Genomic DNA, 20,160 nt, shown 5'->3' with positions numbered 1-20,160 from the left:
GCGCGAGCTATTATGCCCGGCTGTGATGGTTAATTTTATTTGTCAATTTGACTGAGCTAAGAGATGCTCAGATAGCTGGTAAAGCATTATTTCTGGGTGTGTCTTTGAGGGTATTCCTGGAAGAGATTAGTATTTGAATAGGTAGACTAAGTAAAGATCATCCTCACCGATGTGGATGGGCATTGTACAATCTGTTGCCTAAACAGAATTTAAACAGGCAGCTGGTGGACTTGCTGTTTTAGCTGAGACATTCATCTTCTGTCCGTGGACATCAGTGCTCCTGGTTCTCAGGCCTTCAAACTTGGATTGAATTCCACCACCAGATTTCCTGGTTCTCTAGTTTGTAGACAGCAGATTGTGGGACTTCTCAGCCTATCAGTTCTGTTTCTCTGGAGAACCCCCACTAACGTTCAAGTTTTCTGGAGCTGCATAACAAGTTATTACAAACTAAGCAGCTTAAAAACAACACCTATGTAGTATCTCACAGTTCTGTAGATCAGATGTCCAGCATGACTTTACTGGATTCTCTGCTCAGGGTATCATAAGCCTGAAGTCAACATGTTGATGGGGCTACTCATCTGGTGGCTCTAGGGGGTGGGGGGTGTGGGGGGATCCACTTCCAAGCTATTATTGTTGTTGGCAAGATTCAGTTTCTTGCAGTTCTAAGACTGATGTCCCTGTTTTCTTCACGGCCATTAGCCAGGAGCCACTCTCAGGTCCTAGAGGCCACCTGTCTTCCTTGACATGTGGTTCCTCCATTTTCAAGCCAACAACAGTGCCTCTAACCCTTCTCATGCTTCACACTTTTCTGATGTCCCCTTCTGCAACCATAAAGAAAACACTCTGCTTTTAAAGGGCTCATGTGACTCATGTGACTAGATCAGGCCCACCCAGACAATCGCTCTTACAGTCAACTATGCCATATATTATAACCTTCTCACATAAGTAAAATTTGTCACATTCACAGTCCCATGGAATATGCAACGTATACTAGGGAGATATATACTAGAGAGCAGGAAATCTCAGAGACAGTGGTCCCCAACCTTTTTGGCACCATGGACCAGTGTAGTGGAAGACAATTTTTCCACGGACCAGGGGAGGGGTTAACGGTTTCAGGATGATTCAAATGCATTACATTTATTGTGAGCTTTACTTATTTTACTATCACATTATAATATATAATAATTATACAACTCACCATAATGTAGAATGAGTGGGAGCCCTGAGCTTGTTTTCCTGCAACTAGACAATCCGATCTAGGGGTGATGGGAGACAGTGACAGATCATCAGACATTAGAGTCTCATAAGGAGCATGCCACCTAGCATGTGCTATTCACAATAGGGTTCATGCTCCTATGATAATCTAATGCCACCAATGATCTGACAAGAGGCAGAGCTCAGGTAGTAATGTGAGCGATGGAGAGTGGCTGTAAATACAGATGAAGCTTCACCTGCTCACCCACCACTCACCTCCTGCTGTGTAGCCTGGTTCCTAACAGGCCATGACTGGTACCAGTCTGTGGCCCGGGGGTTGGGGACCCCTGATCTAAAACTTCTACCTACCACACAAATGCTGTAATAAAAAGACCCAAAATATCATGGCTTAAACATGATAGTTTATTTTTTTCTCTCACATAACCATCCAAATATAAGTACTCTGAGGCTACCACGGTAGCCTTCAGTTGTTCTGCCTTCTCCAAGGAAGTACTCCTCATCTTTAAGGTCCAAAATAATTTACCACCATGTGTGCCACGTCCCATCCCAACTAGTGAGATGGAGGGAAAAGGAAAGGAGAAGGCATACCCTTTCTTTTAAGGGCACAGCCTGGCAACTGCACACATCAATCACATGACCAAGCCTAGCTGTAAGGAAAGCTACAAAATCTAATCTTTATTTTCAGTGGTCATATGCCAACAGAAAATTTAGAGGTTCTTTACATAAAGAAAGGAGACAATGGATACTAGAGGACCACTAGTGGTTTACACAACTAGTTGAACAGTAGAAGAGTGAACACTTCTTCAAGATGCTCTCAAGGCTTACTCTCTCAATTCTCTGCTCAAATGTCACCTTATTAGTGAGTTCTTCCCTAACTGCCCAACAGAAAATAGCAACTCTCTCCCCAACATCCTTATCCTCTTTACTTGCATTACTTCTCTCCACAGCACTTATTACCACTTCATATAAATACTTATTTATTTCCTATTTCCCCTGACTAGAAATATAAGCTCCATGGTAGCAGAGATTCTGATTGCTGCCTACTCTATCCCCAGCTCCTATACTAGGCACCATGAGTACATGATCAGAAAATATTCATGGAAAATAATACATAAATGTATAACAATCTTCATTTGTGAGTAAGAAGATGGGCTCTGGAATCAGACTGCCTGGATTGAAATCCTAACTTCATCACTTACTAGTCATGGGATATTTTACCTCAGTTTCACTTTTTGAAAATGAAGATAATAATGTCTACCTTATAGTATTGTGAGGATTAAGTGAATTAATGCACACAAAATGCTTTAGAATAGAGCCTGGTAAGTAGTAGACATTTGATATAATTGTTAAGTGTTTAGTTGTTATTAATTTTGACATAACGGTGAACAAGACAAAGGATTCAGTGAGGGCATGAATAAAGAGCATGGACAACTCTTTCATAAAAGGGCAAGGAACGGTACCTGAGTCACAATAGTCCTTAAAGTTTAAGGCCTTGAAACAAGAAAAAGGTGGGTGTGGTGTCTCATTCCTGTAATCCCAAAACTTTGGGAGACTGAGGTGGAAGGATCACTTGAGCCCATGAGGTTAAGGCTGCAGTGAGCCGTGTTCACACCACCACACTCCAGCCTGGGCAACAGAGCAAGACCCTGTCTCAAAAAACAAAAACAACAAAAAAACACCATCAAAGCTCTTCAGACAAAGACAGAAAGGAATTCAGTTCAGCAAGCTCTGCTGAACCCTCAACACTGCCTAAAACTCTGTTTCTTTTGTCAGTTCACTCTTCCATTCCGGGCAATCAGTATTTCAAACCTCTTGTACTCTCTCATCTTCCATTTCCTTCTGCTTTATTCTCAGATGATGACTTTACCTTCTATTTAAAAAAAAGGAGATGCTGTATTATCAATCAGCATTCTCCAGAGAATCAGAATCAATAAGATATATACATTCATATAAAGACATATATTTTAAGAAATTGGCTAACACATGTGTGGGAGCTGGTAAATCCAAAATCTGTAGGGCAGGCTGGCATGATGGAAACTCATGCAGAAGTTAATGATGCAGTCTTATTTTTTCCTCTTAACTTTTTTAACTTTTTATTTTTTTAGAGACAAAACCTCACTCTGTTGCCCAGGCTGGAGTACAGATCATAGCTCACTGCAACCTTGAACTCCTGAACTCAAGCAATCTTTCCATCTTGGCCTCCCAAAGCATTCGGATTACAGGTGTGAACCACTGCACCTGGCCCGATGCTGCAGTCTTGAGGTAGAATTTCTTCTCTGAGAAACCTCAGTTTTACTCTGAAGGCTTTCAACAGACCCACATTATCAAGAGTAATCTCCTTTATTTAAAGTCAATTAAGTGTACATGTTAGCCATACCTATAAAAATGCCTTCACAGTAACACCCAAATTAGTGTTTGATTAAATAACTGGGTACTATAGCCTAGCCAAGTTGACACACAAAACTAACCATCACATGCTATTTAAAAGGAATTCTCTCAATCTCCAAATGCTAAATTTTAAAATCATTTAGATCTGCTCTTATCCATTCCTCCCTCCTTACTGTTACCAATTAGAGATGCTCTTTCTCTCTCTAAAGGCAAGTTCTATACATTTGCCCTGGGACTATTCTTGCCTCCTTTCACTCAACAAATATTTATTGAGTATCAACTGCATCAGGCACTGTTTTCAGTGTTTGGTTATATCAGTGTACAAAACAGAAACAGTGACAGAAATTCCTGAGTTATGGACCTTACATTCAAGTGGGAGGGACAGATAATAAAGAATAAAATGACACTTTGGGAGGCTGAGGCGGGCGGATCACGAGGTCAGGAGATCGAGACCATCCTGGCTAACACAGTGAAACCCCGTCTCTACTAAAAATACAAAAAACTAGCCGGCAGTGGTAGTGGGCGCCTGTAGTCCCAGCTACTTGGGAGGCTGAGGCAGGAGAATCGCTTGAACCTGGGAGGTGGAGGTTGTAGTGAGCCGAGATCACGCCACTGCACTCCAGTCTGGGCAACAGAGCGAGACTTCATCTCAAAAAAAAAAAAAAAAAGAATAAAATGAATAAACTACATAGCATGTGAGAAGTGATACGTGTTATGGAAAAAAACAAAGCAAAGAGAATCAGGAATGTCTAAGGGAGCATGGGTTACCATTTTAAATAGGATAATCAGAGTAAGCCTGAATAAAAAGGTGACATCTGAGCAAGGACTTGAAAGGAGGACAGACCTTCTCCCTATCTTTTGTCTGGTTTATTTTATTATTTTGAGACAGGGTCTTGCTCTGTCACCCAGGCGGGAGGGCAGTGAGGTGATCATGGCTCACTGCAGTCTTGATCTCCCGAGATCAAGCAATCCTCACACCTCAGCCTCCCAAGTAGCTGGGACTACAGGCATGTGCCACCACGCCCAGCATATTTTGGTTTTCGTGTTTTTTTTTTTTTTTTTTTTTTTTGTAGATATGGGGTCTCACTATGTTCCCCAGGCTGGTCTCGAACTCCTGGGCTCAAGCAATCCTCCCGCCTTGGCCTCCCAAAGTGCTGGGATTATAGGTGTGAGTCACCATGCCAGGCCTGTCTGGTTAATTTTAATTCATCCTTTGGGTCTCAGCTTCAAAATCACTTCCAGTGAAGCTCTCCTTCATCCCTCAAACAGAAAAAGTTTGCACTTCTGTATGTTTCCATTACAAGATGCATTTCTTCTTTATAACATTCATCACAGTTGTGATTACTGGTCCTATATTAACCTTCACATAACTACGTTAAGTTTCAAGAGAACACGGATTGAACGTTCTTGTTCAGCTCTGTATCTGCAGGGCTTAAGCTAAAATTGGTAAAAGCAGTCACTCAAATATCTGTGGAATATGTGAATATATAGATGAATGTGGGGCATACCCAGAAAAGGAAAAACAGAATCTCTATTACATGTAACTAAACTAATTCCTAACTAATCAAAAGGGGTCTAGACTCAAGACAAAAAGCTATTAGGAAGCACTCTGTTGAGCCCCTGTGTCTCCGTGCTGGAGCTGCAGGGACTCCTTTTTTAAAAATTAAATAAAAAAAATTTTTTAAGTGTAACAACAACAAAAGCTGTTAGGAGACTGCTGCTGTAATCTGTATAAGAGCTGATAAAATTTTAAGGGGCCGGGCGCAGTGGCTCACACCTGCAATCCCAGCACTTTGGGAAGCCGAGGCGGTTGGATAACCTGAGGTCAGGAGTTTGAGACCAGCCCGACCAACAAGGTGAAACCCTATCTCTACTAAAAATACAAAAATTAGCTAGGTGTGGTGATGGGCACCTGTAATCCCAGCTGCTTGGGAGGCATCAGGCAGGAGACTCGCCGAGGAGAGGTGGAGGTTGCAGTGAGCAGAGATTGCATCATTGCACACCAGCCTGGGCAGAGCGAGACTCCATCTTAAAAAAAAAAAAAAAGCTGATAAAAGTTTGGTTAAGGTAATAACAATGAAGATGGACAGAAGGAAAATGGTTTAAGAGATATTTAAGCAGAACTATAGGACTTAGAAATTAGGTGGAAACTAGAATGGCAGAGTGATTTGCTCCAGACGGGGCCTTTTAGATGTTGACTGATCTGTGACTATTAAGGGTAGAAGATAACACCTACTGAGATTTTGGGTGAAAAACATCTTTAAATCATTGGAAAAACGTCAAAGGTTAGATGTGCAGGTTCACTTCTGTCTCTTCTGATAAAAAAGCCTTTCTCTTAGTTAATAGTAAATTGAGCTGGGAGGAGATTCAAAGATGCTCATTCAACAAATATTTGTTGAGCACACATTATACGCCAAGCACTGTGATAAGGATACAATGGTGAGCAATACAGACATGGACTCTGACTTTATGAGGTATATAATGAAACACCATTAAAAGCACTACACACCGGCTGCTTGCTTTGCTCCATGCCTCCCTGATGAAGCCGCCATCATAGCTGCCGCCAAGCCTGCCACCACCACCTCTGAGCAGAAGATGGCTGTGCCACCCAAGTATGCCAATCTTGGCAAATCTGCCAGGAATGTCTTCAACAAGGGCTAAGGATATGGCCTAATAAACCTTTTGAAAACAAAATCTGAGAATGCATTGGAATTTGAAAGCTTAGGCTCAGCCAACACTGAAATCACCAAAGTGACAGGCAGTCTGGAGACCAAGTACAGATGGACTGAGTACGGCCTGATGTTTATGAAGTGAAACACACAACACACCAGGACTGAGATTACTGTGGAAGATCATCTTGCAAGTGGACTGAAGCTGACCCTCAATTCACCCTTGTCACCTAATACTGGGGGAAAAATGCTAAAATCAACACCAGGTACAAGCAGGAGCACATCAACCTGGGCTGTAACCTGGATTTTGACATCACTGGACCTTCCATCTGGGGTGCTCTGGTGCTGGGTTACAAGGGTTGACTGGCTGGCTAACAGATAAATTTTGAGACTGCAAAATCCTGAGTGACCCAGAGCAACTCTGCAGTTGGTTACAAGTCTGAATTCCAACTTCACACTAACGTAAATAATGGGACAGTTTGGTGGCTCCATTTACCAGAAGGTGAGTAAGAAGTTGGAGACCACTGTCAATTTCACCTGGACAGCAGGAAACAATAACACTAATACGGTTTGTCTGTGTCCCCACCCAAATCTAATCTTGAATTGTAGCTCCCATAATTCCCACGTGTGTGGGACCGACCTGGTGGGAGATAATTGAATCATGGGGGCAGTTTCCCCATACTGTTCTCATGGTAGTGAATGTCTCACGGGATCTGATGGTTTTATAAGGGGAAACTCCTTTCACTTGGCTTTCATTTTCTCTCCTGCCTGCCACCATGTAAGATGTGCCTTTCGCCTTCCCCCACAATGGTGAGGCCTCTCCAGCCACGTGGAACTGTGTGAGTCCATTAAACCTTTTCCTTTATAAATTACCCAGTCCCAAGGTATATCTTTACTAGCAGTGTGAAAACAGACTAATACAAACACTCACTTTGGAATACCCAAGTATCTGATCAACCCTGACACCTGCTTCTTGGCTAAGTGAACAACTCTAGCCTAACAGGTTTAGAATACACTGAGACCCTAAAGCCAGGTATCCAAATGACACTGTCAGCTCTCCTGGATGGCAAGAATAACAATGCCAGTGGTTACACGCTAGGTCTGGAACTGAAATTTTGAGCATAAATACTGTACAATTGTTTACTTTTACATTATTTTGCAGCACAGCTACCTTCAGAATTTAATGTATCTTCTACTGTATGTCTGGGATGCAAGCATTGCTAAATGTTAGACTTACAGGCTAAATATGTTAATTTCCAGGCTAAAGATAATTCAGCTTTAAAGTGTTACTCTTTCAGAGGCAGAGAAGAAACCCAATTCCAAAAAAGGTCCTTTCAGCTATAGACTTGGAGAAGGAACTTGGTGGCCCCTCTAGAGAAGCCAGGTTTCTTTTTTATCTAGAAATGACTGCACATGGAAGCTGATAATATGTAGGCATTTTGTAAATTCATATTGAGTAAATGAATGAATTTATGACTTCCTGAGAATTGAACCTTGGTTTCCTAACCCTAATTAATGAGAGGCTTGTTGCTTGATGGTGTGTGCAAACTCACTTGAAAGGGACTCTTTTAGACAGATCTTCATGACCTGTTTCCACCCCAGTTAATCATCACCTATTTTACACCAAAAGGTCTGCAGGGTGTGGTAACTGTTTCTTTTCTGCCATTCTGGGGTGGAGAGGGTGGATATGATGAAGCCAATAATTCAGGACTTAATTCCTTCTCATGCTGTGGTTTTGTGCCCCTCCACCAGAATATGAAATAGCTTCCAGGAGTTCTGGATATAAGCTTGGAAGAATCACATGGTGACAACACTCAGAATCTAAATTGGACTTCCGTTGTATTCTCACCACTCAATTTATTTTTTAGCAGTTTAATGGGTGTATTTTAGAGCCTTCCATTTTGTGTGAATTTAGATCCTCCCCTTCAAATGCTGTAATTAACATCATTCAAAGTAAAACTTGAAAAATATATTGAAAAAAGTGTGATACACCAAAAGCATGAGGAATTATGGGAGCTGGAGTCTGGGGAAGAGTTCTTTGAGGAAATAGTAACTAGGATCTCAAGAATGAGAAGTAGATAAAGGGGGAAAGCATTGTAAGCCAGGAAACAGCACATACAAAGGCCTTGAGATGAAACAGTACATGACAATTTAGAGAAAGTGAAAGAAGGCCAGTGTGGCCAGAGCACAGAGGGAAAGAGTGAAGTGTGATTTGAATAAATTCAGCAAATAGTATTGACAGTCCATTGTTTGATAGTTACTGATAAGATAAAGCTGGAAGTAGTCACAGGCTGGATCATGCAGGGCCTTGTAGGTCATATTTAGAATTTCAGTTTTTATCCTAAGAATGGGAAGCTCTTGCAAAGTTTAAGCATTAGTTTGCATTTTATGGCTTATGAGTGAAGAACAGATTGAAGGGATACAAAAGTGGGTATAGGAAGCAGCAGCAACTGCAGTAATCCTGGTGGGAGATTATGGTGAAGGTGGAGAGAGGGGCAGTGAGAATCAAGGGATATTTAGAAATGTAAACTGATAAGATTTGGCAATTGAGTGATAGAAAAAGGCAAATGCCTTCTAGCTTCTCCAACTGGATGAGTACCAGGCATAGGATAGTTTATTAGGAAACATGTTGAGTTTGGGATGTTTTTGAGATACTTAAGTGGAGATGTCAAATAGCTTGGAGGAGATCTGGAAGTCATCAGTAACTAAAGTTCAGAGTGGGGATGAAACTGTCCTAGGAAAATTAGAGTGAGAAGAACAGAACCTAGAGAAACTTTCAGATTTAAAGGCTGGGAGGAGGATGAGCCTGCAAAGGAGGCTAAGCAGCTGTGGTCAAAGAGGTAGTAGTAAAACCATGAAAGTAGAATCAGACACCAATGGAAGAATATCAATGATAAGAAACTAGAAAATTATACCAAATGCTACTGAGAAGTGAGGTAGTGAGGACTGGGAAATAACCACCGGATTGAAGGATAGGAAGGTGATCACCAAGGTGACCTTGGCAAGAACCATTTCAATAGAATGATGGTTGCAGAAGTCAAAATGGACTCGGTTGAGGAATGAAAATGGGAAATGACTTGTAAAATGGAGAGGCCCAAACTATCCAACTGTTTTGAGAAGTTTAACTGTAAAGTAGAAAAGATAGACGTGTAACTGGAGGGGAAATGAGGTATGAAGTGGTTTATTAACAGGAGAATCTTTAGCATGTTTAAACACTGATGAGAATAATTCAGTAAAGTGGAAGTCAAAGATCCTCCAAGATGGAAGGACTAAGATTCCGAGCACAGAATAGGCACTGGCTTTAGACAGATGTATGCTTGCCTTGTTTAGACAAAAGAGAAAGAATGATGCATATGTGTGGGTAAATAAGTTGTAGGATGTTGAGAGAATGACCGATAGCTTCTACTTTTGTCTATGAGGTAAGAAATAGTTACTTGCATAAAGTGAAGATAATGGTGCGGGGGAGTGATAAAAGATTTAAGAATGTTGGTTTGAAATAGTCATTGCAGGGAAAAGTTAAAATGACTAGAAAAATCTAGTAGGACTATGGGGCTGAGACTACATTTGAAGCTGATAACCATGGATTCATAGTGATACAAATCTGCTCCACAGTTGTTTCCTTGGGTGGCATTTAGCTGTCCAAATGCAGGTACAGACAAGTATCATTTTATTTAAGGGTTCAAAAAGAGACGAAAGGCAAGGAAATTCAGCCTATTGCACGAAAACCACTAGTTTAAGCTATACAGGAATCTAAAGAAGGAAGGGACTAATGGAAAGCAGAAGCATTGGCTGCAGTGAAATCAGAGAATGATAGAGGGAATAGTTCAATAAACCAAGTGGAAGGAATATGGTCAATAAATAAGATGCAAGTATTTTGAAGATGGAGCAATTTGAGGTGATGATAATGGCCAAGATATGACAAACGGAGTGAGTGGCCAAGACAGAGTGGAAATCATCAGAGATTGGGCCAAATAACTAGGAGACAAAACACCAAATGAATTGTCTATGTAAATGTTAAAATATCAAGGAGTGGATAGGAAGACCAAGGGCTAGCTATTTAAAGTAGCAGGAGAGTAGTAGTAAATGAGAGTGGTAGACAAGTAATCAGAGGGTTGTATGGATGAACAGCCTCAAAAGAATGAGGCTTTGCAAAGGAGTGGGCAGTTCTGAAGCCACAATGTCAGGAACAACAAAGTATCTCCAACGTTTACATTTATGATAACATGATAAAGCTTGTCAATATTTATTCTTTAGTGTTGTGCTTGGAACATCACATTGCTACGATTATGCCAATGGCTATCACTTTATGGTAAAACCTGAGGAAGACCAGATTATGGAAGGTAAAGTGGTAGGAATAAGGTTTTTCTCCTGGACACTGAACATATTTATAAACAGGAAAGAACCAGGACAAGAGATTGAAATTTTAAGAAAGGGATTAAGAGATGGGTCAGACTGAGGGACATTTGTTTTTTCATGCCTAGAGGCAGGTTAAGTACAGATAGAAGCTCTCAAAGTTCAAAGAGCAAAGGCTTTAGAATCAGACAGATCTATGCTCCTAGCTCTTCTTTAGCAATTACTATTGTGTGACATGGAAGGACGGGAAGCACAGATAATTCACAATGGAAGTTTATTGCAAGGATACACACAAATGTTGATGTGGAAGGGTCCTCCCACCAGCAGCACAGTATCACAGGTCCCATCCTCCTATCTTCTGGAAGTTAAGAAGTTCAAACCTGTTTTACTTGCATTTATATTTCCCAAGGACAGAGTGCCACCCTGTGGGTAAGGCCCTAGTCAGCAACTTTTACCTTCCTAACAAACTTTGCTGTTCAAGAGATAGCAGCTAAAGGGGGCAAAAAACATGATTGGAACCACTTTTCTCAATAAGAAACTTTGTATAGGCCGGCCGTGGTGGCTCACACCTGTAATCCCAGCACTTTTGGAGGCCGAGGCGGGCGGATCACAAGGTCAGGAGTTCAAGACCAGCTGACCAATATAGTGAAACCCCGTCTCTACTTAAAATACAAAAACAAAATTAGCTGGGCGTGGTGGCGCATGCCTGTAATCCCAGCTAGTCGAGAGGCTGAGGCAGGAGAACTGCTTGAACCCGGGTGGCGGAGGTTGCAGTGAGCCTAGATCGCTCCACTGCACTCCAGCCTGGGTGACACAGCGAGACTCTGTCTCAAAAAAAAAAAAAAGAAGCTGTGTATAAATGTTTGCACGAAATCTGCAGAATGTGCCTTCTGGCACATTCTGGATTCTTGCTTCCTCATCTGTTAAGTGAGGTTAATACCTCTTACTTATAGTTGTTGTAAAGATTAATATAAAGCATGACATCTACCAAAATCAGAACCTACACAAAGTGGGCGCTCAATAAATACTATCTTAAGAGGCAGCCTGCTGTGTAAAATGAACATGGACTTTAAAGTCAGATCTGCACTTTAATACCGGGTCTGCTACTTGAGAATTTCAATTTTCTGCTCTGTAGATAGGATAGAACATCTGCTTTGTAGGTAGTTGTAAGAAGTTTTAAAATTATTACTGTGGAAACCAATGTCTAAGAGCTTCAATTTCTCTAAAAAAGGAAACAGGGTCACCTGATGAGGGTGGGGTATGGGATTAAGGACAGCAGTAGAGGTGTAAAATAACTGCCATGGTAATTAGAGAAGGAAATGGACCAGGAACCCATAAAGGTGTGTGTTGGTGTGACTGCGTGTTGGTGTGAGGTTGGAGGCCTTGAATATTTAGTGGCATTCATTACACAACTGTTTTTCTCTAGCAGTTTGAATGAAGGAATGGAAAAGACAGAATAAGTGAAATGATACAAAAAGATGGCCAATGGTGGCAAGAAAATGGGGTGATGGAATGATATGCTATCCAGGCCGCTGAAGACAGAAGTAAATTACACAAAGTTGGGGGGCGGGGGAGGCAATAATGAGAAAAGAATGGAGAGGCTGGAATTAGAAATCACAGAATGTACTCAATGGGACCAATGTGGGGCAGATGACAGAAAGCTGGATTTAGGAGTTTCTAGACGAGCAGTGAAACATTAACGTAGCATTAAAGAAGTCCCGAAGATTTAGTTTTATCCCTTTTTATCATAACCATTGCCATCTACTTCTCCCTTCAGTTTCTCTTCCTCGGATTTGGCTGCATTGCAGAATATGGTCCCCAGCTCTCTCCCTTCCTGATTGCCCGTGAAGACAACCACACAGACCTTTGTTCAAAGGTTTTACTGCTCATCCTGAGAAGACTGTACATACTAAGAAAGTAACAACCTGGGGAAATGGCTGAAGTTCCAAAAGACTCCAGACTTCTTACAGGTTTCATCTCTCTTCTGTGGCCACTAACTTCTCAAGGAGGCAGTGCCCAAAAGCCCTGTGGTTTTTTGATCCGTTGTACTTCGATAGCTCCTCCTTTCCCTAGATCCAGCAGAACTCTAGACATATAAGACATAGTTCGCAAAACAACAGTTATGAACCAACAAATACTTGGCTCACGGTTATGAGCCACTGAAGTCAGTCAGACTTAAGGACAACTAGACAGAGCTCCCATTTTCTGTCATCTGGGCAGGAACCAATCTCCTGTTGTATAAAATGACCTTCTGGTACTTTCTGGAATCTTGCTTCCTCATCTGTTAAGTGAGGCTAATACCGCTTACTCATAGTTTTGTTGTGAAGATGAACTAAGAGCATGACATATTACCCGTTTTAAAATTGTACACACAGACCCTGCTTTAACCAGATGCCTGCCAATGCTCAGGTTTTCCTTCTACATATAGAAAACAGTTTCTCAGCTGCCAGGGCTGAAGCCAGCAGATATGCACTAAACGACAGAACAACGGATTGTGCCAATAAAGTAGGCAGAGCTTCCTTGCCCAGAATATAAATCAAACTGAGTAAAAACTGGGTATATTGGCTCCAGGAAAAGGAGCAAGGACACCCAGCTTTCAGGCAACCTCGAATTCTCTCTGTTTAGGATTCAGCAACCCCAAGGTCCACTGGGTCCTTCAATCTGAGGGTCCATCCAGGGCCTTCCCTCCTGGGGTTGGGGATGGCTAGCTGCCTGATGGAGAGACCCCAGGCTGTTCAGCAGCAACGCCTGGCACAGCCGAGGCAGCCTCGTAGTCTGCGATGCGGCGCTGTACCAGGGCAGGCATGAGCTGCACGTAAGCGGCCATGAGGCGGTGGTTGGAATGGATCAGCTTCCCAGCACAGCTGTGCAGACAGGCCTCCTAGAAGGAAGATAGGGTTTAAGTGGAGGATAAAGGTGCCCTGTCGGGTCCGCCTCTTTTCTTCCCCATGCCCAGCCTAGGGGTGAGGGTCGTGGGAAGGCCAGGGCCAGAGGTACGGGAAGTGGGGTGAGGAGGGAAGCAGTCTACCGCTAAACTCTTCTTGCAGCGTAACCTCCCTACACAGTTCCCCACCTCCTCAGCGTCCAGAGCTCGGTGGTGCAAGCTGGGCACACAGCGCTGGAAGCAGAGTTCTGTCATCCGATTGTAGACCAACAGGAAGTCACGCAGCTGAGAGAAAAGGGGGACCACAAACTCAGCGATAAGGGCCCCACACTTCTAGTCAAGGTCGCGCCGCCCAAAGTTTCCCAGGCCCGCGCGCCATAGCCCGAAGTTTCCAGCCCTCAAATCCCTGGCCCTGTGGGGTTCCCGCGATGTGTGCAGGAATGCGAGCTGAACGTCTGGCCTCGAAACGACTTAGTTCTCACTTACGTTTCTCAGTTGCTGTTGCTGCTGCTGCTGCTGCTCCATCACGCCACCGGCGCATGCCCTACGCCACTTCCGTTTCAGCTTCTCGGTGCCGCCCCGGAAGTAACCTCTCGCTGACCTCGAGAGCTAGCTCGAGTATCGCCTGCCCTGGCTGCGACGTCAGCTCCGCCCTTATAATCTGCGACGTGGCCGGCTTCTTCTGCCCGGAGAGGACGTCATTTCCGCCGAGTCCCTGACCTGCTGCTAGGATCGCGACGGGAACTGGAGCCCGAGGTCCCCGCGCGGCCCGGGCCTGGCGCCCTGAGGGGAAGAGCGGCCCGGCCCGAGGTGAGAGGAACATGCTTGGGCGACGGGAAGTTGAACGCACAAACCTGTCCAGAGGGCAAGATGCCCCGAGCCCCGGGGAAGGATGAGGACACACCTGATGTCCAGGTGTATGGGGGTGGGGGCGGGGACTCACACACCTGGGAGACATAACTGACTGTGGAAGGGTCACCGATATCCTGGGAGAGAGAGGCTTTTACCAGAGACTGGGAACATACACCAACTGATCTAACTAAGGCCTGGTGGGGAGGGCCCGAGGAAGACGAGGTGTATGAGACGGAGGAGGGGAGACCCCCTGAAGGAAGGGGGAAGAAACGCTAAAGGAATGTGAAAGGCCAAGCAATGGAGAACAAACCTGAATAGGGGGGTGAAGACCTGAGCCCTGGAAAGGGTTCATCTCCTGCTCAGCATAAACACGCCTGCATGGAGATAAGTTCTAAGAGAGCAGACTTTCCCTCTTCACTGTTGTATTTTCATTGTCACAAATAGTGCCTGACACATAGTAGGCACTCACTAAATGTCTGCTGAATGAGTGTAGAAATAATCACCAGAGTCCTGGTGAAGTTGGGGGCTTGTGAGAAGACACCGTGCTTTGGTGTGCCTGTGTACAAATGTGCGTTTTGGAGGGGAGAAATACATATATCTGAAGAAAGGAATGATGGCCAAACGCTGGGACACTCAAACCCTGGGACAGCCTTTAAAGAAATGACAGAGGAGGCCTCCTTCTTCTAGAGTGCTGGCCAGTGTCCAGAACTTCTGTGTTGGGCTTTGCAGGGTGCTGGGGTGGAGAGTTTTACTCCAATACCTTTCCTAGCCATGACGGACGGGATCCTAGGGAAGGCAGCCACAATGGAGATCCCTATCCACGGGAACGGCGAAGCCAGGCAGCTTCCTGAAGATGATGGGCTGGAGCAGGTGCTTCTGTTTGATTCTTCTAATTGTTTCAATTTAGGAATCCAATTTATAAATCCTAGGTTCTCACCCTCCATTCCAGTAGCCTTCCCCTGACTTATCTGACTCCCTTCATTCTTTATACTTATCATTTTGATTCTGTGCAGACTTCCCTTGTGTACTATCTTTATGATGCTTGAATCCAAACTTGTTCCCACCTCCAAAATGCTTCTGCAGCCCCTATGTTCCTGAAGCAACCCCTCTTCTCTGACCTATAGGACCTCCAGCAGGTGATGGTGTCAGGACCCAACCTCAATGAAACCAGCATTGTGTCTGGTGGCTATGGGGGCTCTGGTGATGGACTCATCCCCACAGGTATGAATGTTCAGAAACAGGAATCTTGGGTGGAGGAGGGGACAGGAATGGTTTGGGGAAGCATAGGATATCTCTAGGAAAGCTTGAATTATGTCTGGAGATCTTGGGAACTTCTGCTTGTAGGAACCCCATGGACTCTCCTCAGCCCAAAAGCAACTCCCAGCATTGTCCATCCATTTCCTTTTTGCCACTTAGCCCCTGAAATGGTTCATTTGTCCTTTCCCTGCCACCACCTGAGTCAAGACCTACTTCACAGGAATGCCCCCGCTCTACAGCTTGAGGCTGAGTTGGAACTTTGTGAGGCTTCTCAGAATTTTTAGATTCTAAAGTTTAGAGGAACAAACAGCCCTGAATCTCACACTAAGATTCCACATGGGAATGCAACCAGGTTTCTTGTTATCATGACCCACCATCCTTGACTCCTGCTGCCCCCAAACTCAGTGTATTTTCTTCTGTTTCCTCTGCCCCTGTACACCAACAACTCCCTGCAAACCCCTCCACTAACCCCCAAGGAGGCCATATGTATATCAGGATTTGGTTCTCACCGTGCAAGGTCCGAGTTCCTCCTAGTAAGCAGGAGCATCCAGTTGTCTCTAGCGTCTCCTTCAGGGAAGTCAATTTCATGTGCTGGAAGAGAAGTATGGGTGGGACCACAGAGGTGTCTGGTGTATCTGAGAGAGGCTGGTGTCAGAGAACTTGATCCTTTAGGGTCTGGCCGCCATCCATCTCACAGCACCACTCCTTCTGGCCCTGGAGATGAGGTGGCTCGGGGCATTGCTGGAGAAAAGTTTGACATCGTCAAGAAATGGGGCATCAACACCTATAAGGTAGGACTTAAGCACCTCTCCCTTCCCCAAAACTCCTTATGGGTACCTTTTCCCCTTTTCCTTGTGATCGTAATATCCCATCTGTGGCTGAGAGTAGGAGCCTGGGGGGTGCTGGGGTAGATACCTGTTGTGTGGGGAGGCTGTTAGGGTCTCTGATTTATTCCCCCATTTCCCAATCAGTGCACAAAGCAACTGTTATCAGAACGATTTGGTCGAGGCTCACGGACTGTGGACCTGGAGCTAGAGCTGCAGATTGAGTTGCTGCGTGAGACGAAGCGCAAGTATGAGAGTGTCCTGCAGCTGGGCCGGGCACTGACAGCCCATCTCTACAGCCTGCTGCAGACCCAGCATGCACTGGGTGATGCCTTTGCTGACCTCAGCCAGAAGTCCCCAGAGCTTCAGGTGCCTCACCCAGACCAAAGAGGGTGGGGGAACTGGGCATGGGCCCTCCCAGGCAGTCATTCCTCATCCTCCCTCCCTCCTGCAGCCCACAGGGAGAACCCCTTCAGGGTGGGCCCAGCCCTACCCCCAGCAGCACTCACCTGTGGAGGCAGCCTAAGGGTTTGTACAGAGGTCCAGAAGTTGGAGGGGGTGGGGGAGGGGGCACACTAGGTGCCTCACAAATAACCCCTCTCTGCATTGGGGAGAATGCCTTCAGTGCTCAGCCTAATCAGAGCCCCTCCCCTGCTTGCCACACTAGCTCTCAGACTGTTCTAGTCTTGTGAACTTACCCAAGAATGCCCACCACCCACATTCCTACCCCAGGTATCCCCAGGGTGATCCCACTAACTTTCCGGCTAAGAGAGCCTCGCTGGAGGCAGTCCTTGGTTGTTCCAGTTTTGCTGGCTGTGTCGTCCCCGGGGAGGAGGGGAATGAAGGGCTCTACAGCTTCAGTCAGGTAGGGAGTGTTATTCAAGGTCTGTTCCTCCCTTCTGCCCTCAGGAGGAATTTGGCTACAATGCAGAGACACAGAAACTACTATGCAAGAATGGGGAAACGCTGCTAGGAGCCGTGAACTTCTTTGTCTCTAGCATCAACACATTGGTCACCAAGACCATGGAAGACACGCTCATGACTGTGAAACAGTATGAGGCTGCCAGGTGTGGGCACTGGCAGGGCTTAGGGTTTGGGGAGTTGGCTGGTATGGGTGGAAATTTGGGCATTAGGGGCATAAGAATTCAGGAAGGAAAGGAGAGTATGTGTTGAGGATAAAGGGGTGGAGACCAGCCTTTATCACCCCCTCCCCAGGCTGGAATATGATGCCTACCGAACAGACTTAGAGGAGCTGAGTCTAGGCCCCCGGGATGCAGGGACACGTGGTCGACTTGAGAGTGCCCAGGCCACTTTCCAGGCCCATCGGGACAAGTATGAGAAGCTGCGGGGAGATGTGGCCATCAAGCTCAAGTTCCTGGAAGAAAACAAGGTGCCAACCCCACCCCCTTGACCCTAGCCCACCTTTCCATCTGTAACACTAACCTTCCCCTCAGACCCTCCCCATTATTGAATGAGGCAATGCAGCCTAGCTGGGGAGTAGAGTGTTCACCCCCTCAACCCCTGGGCCTTTCCAGATCACCCTCCCTCCAATTCCTGGCCCTTTCCTGTTGGAGGATTTGGCTGCTGGTCCCAGGAACATAACTGGGAAAAATCACCCCCTGAGCTGGGGTACCAAAACCCTAGGCCCACAAATCCAGTGAGGTTTCTTCCATCAGACTGACCCTTCTCCTTTGACTCCCTGGGTAGAGTTCAGCCCCTACCCCAAAAGCACCATCAGAGCAGAGTCCTTGTGCCCCTGGTCTGTGCCTGGGCTCAGGCTCATAGACCCTCAAGAAGGGCGCCTGAGTCCAGCCTTAGCTGACCCTGCTGGACCCCCAGATCAAGGTGATGCACAAGCAGCTGCTGCTCTTCCACAATGCCGTGTCCGCCTACTTTGCTGGGAACCAGAAACAGCTGGAGCAGACCCTGCAGCAGTTCAACATCAAGCTGCGGCCTCCAGGAGCTGAGAAACCCTCCTGGCTAGAGGAGCAGTGAGCTGCTCCCAGCCCAACTTGGCTATCAAGAAAGACATTGGGAAGGGCAGCCCCAGGGTGTGGGAGATTGGACATGGTACATCCCTTGTCACTTGCCCTCTGGCTTGGGCTCCTTTTTCTGGCTGGGGCCTGACACCAGTTTTGCCCACATTGCTATGGTGGGAAGAGGGCCTGGAGGCCCAGAAGCTGCTGCCCTGTCTATCTTCCTGGCCACAGGGCTTCATTCCCAGATCTTTTCCTTCCACTTCACAGCCAACGGCTATGACAAAACCACTCCCTGGCCAATGGCATCACTCTTCAGGCTGGGGTGTGCTCCCTGACCAATGACAGAGCCTGAAAATGCCCTGTCAGCCAATGGCAGCTCTTCTCGGACTCCCCTGGGCCAATGATGTTGCGTCTAATACCCTTTGTCTCTCCTCTATGCGTGCCCATTGCAGAGAAGGGGACTGGGACCAAAGGGGTGGGGATAATGGGGAGCCCCATTGCTGGCCTTGCATCTGAATAGGCCTACCCTCACCCACCCACCCAGTTTAATTGTGCTTAGAGCCCAAGAAGATTGGGATCTAGCACTAGGAATAAACCTTTCATAAAAGCAGGCCCAGCGAGGTCAATTTGTCGGGGACTCTAGGAGGGTGGCCTGGGTGGAGACAAGCTCAGTCTAATCAAACACCAGAACCCTATCAAGTCAAAAGAGCTGGGGCCAGGCAGCTGAAGTCACAGGTTTCAGAGATGGTTTGAAGGCCCGGTCTTCTCTCCCAGCCTCAGTTGGAGCCAAAGCTTTGTCCTTTAGCCAGCACCAAGATAGCTATGGATCTTAAGAGCACCAGATCCAGAGGGGGTTGGGTTTGCTGACCTTCATCATGCATTCATTCATACAGCAAATATTTACTGAGTGCTTTCATTTGCCAGGCACTGCGTTAGGCCCTGGGGAAACATCAGTGAATAAAACACGGTCCCTGCCCACAGTGCTTAGGGCCTACTGGGGGAAAGAAACAAGTAACCAGGCAACTACAAAACAGTGATAAGTATTAGGATACAGAAGTACAGAGGGCGCTGTGGGAGCACAAAGGAGGGGCATCTGGCATGGACTGGGGTGGAAATGGGGATGTCAGTTTGAAAGCTGAGACCTGGCCAGGTGCGGTGGCTCACTCCTGTAATCCCAGCACTTTGGGAGGCCGAGGCGGGCGGATCACCAGGTCAGGAGATCAAGACCATCCTGGCTAACACGGTGAAAACCCGTCTCTACTAAAAATGCAAAAAAATTAGCCCGGCACAGTGGCTGGCGCCTGTAGTCCTGTAGTCCCAGCTACTCGGGAGGCTGAGGCAGGAGAATGGTGTGAACCCGGGAGGCGGAGCTTGCAGTGGAGCCAAGATTGCGCCACTGCACTCCAGCCTGGGCAACAGAGCGGGACTCCATCTCAAAAAAAAAAAAGCTGAGACCTGAAGGGTGAGTAGATGACAAACAGGCAGGGTAAAGGGAAGAGCATCCCAGGCAGAGAGGCTAGCATATAATGAAGGCTCTGAGTAGGAACTGGGAGGAATTACTTGGAATGAAAAATAAAGAGGGAGTGGCTAGATGAAGACTGCAGGCTGGTTAAGGACTTTTGCCCTCTGGAGAAGGAGCTGAGAAGTGTTTTAAGCAGAAATTTGACTGCATGGGAGAAGTATAGAGTTGAGAAAAGTAGTCCTCTGAGGCTTAAGATAGTGTCATCTAGACTCCAGTT

The 20,160-nt window shown here is 45.8% G+C and overlaps 2 protein-coding genes and 1 pseudogene across 5 annotated transcripts; 2 read left to right on the top strand and 1 right to left on the bottom strand.

Moving 5' to 3' along the window:
- The first annotated feature begins 6,198 nt into the window (after positions 1-6,198).
- On the top strand, positions 6,199-12,482 carry LOC100971235 (voltage-dependent anion-selective channel protein 1-like; annotated as a pseudogene).
- Positions 10,883-14,183, bottom strand: TIMM10B (translocase of inner mitochondrial membrane 10B). The gene is made up of 3 exons (XM_003819091.5): positions 13,996-14,183; positions 13,699-13,794; positions 10,883-13,506 (listed from the first exon to the last, which is right to left on the bottom strand). Exons 1-3 carry the CDS (start codon positions 14,032-14,034, stop codon positions 13,330-13,332), a joined length of 312 nt encoding a protein of 103 aa, XP_003819139.1. The 5' UTR covers positions 14,035-14,183; the 3' UTR covers positions 10,883-13,329.
- ARFIP2 (ADP ribosylation factor interacting protein 2) lies at positions 13,788-19,031 on the top strand. Of its 4 annotated transcripts, none has more exons than XM_003819087.6 (8): positions 13,788-14,319; positions 15,131-15,231; positions 15,486-15,582; positions 16,291-16,409; positions 16,590-16,811; positions 17,352-17,509; positions 17,658-17,832; positions 18,282-19,031. In XM_003819087.6, exons 2-8 carry the CDS (start codon positions 15,133-15,135, stop codon positions 18,435-18,437), a joined length of 1,026 nt encoding a protein of 341 aa, XP_003819135.1. In that variant the 5' UTR covers positions 13,788-14,319; positions 15,131-15,132; the 3' UTR covers positions 18,438-19,031. The 4 variants fall into 4 exon arrangements, with proteins under 4 accessions (XP_003819135.1, XP_003819134.2, XP_063464413.1 ...); XM_003819086.6 differs by having other exon boundaries at positions 14,010-14,319; positions 15,091-15,231; XM_063608343.1 differs by having other exon boundaries at positions 14,085-14,319; positions 16,590-16,970.
- The last annotated feature ends 1,129 nt before the right edge of the window (positions 19,032-20,160 follow it).

The sequence above is a fragment of the Pan paniscus genome, chromosome 9 (assembly GCF_029289425.2).
Source record: "Pan paniscus chromosome 9, NHGRI_mPanPan1-v2.0_pri, whole genome shotgun sequence".
Taxonomy (NCBI): Eukaryota; Metazoa; Chordata; class Mammalia; order Primates; family Hominidae; genus Pan; species Pan paniscus.
Note: the sequence above shows the minus strand (reverse complement) of the source record. Positions and strands in the feature narration are given on the sequence as shown.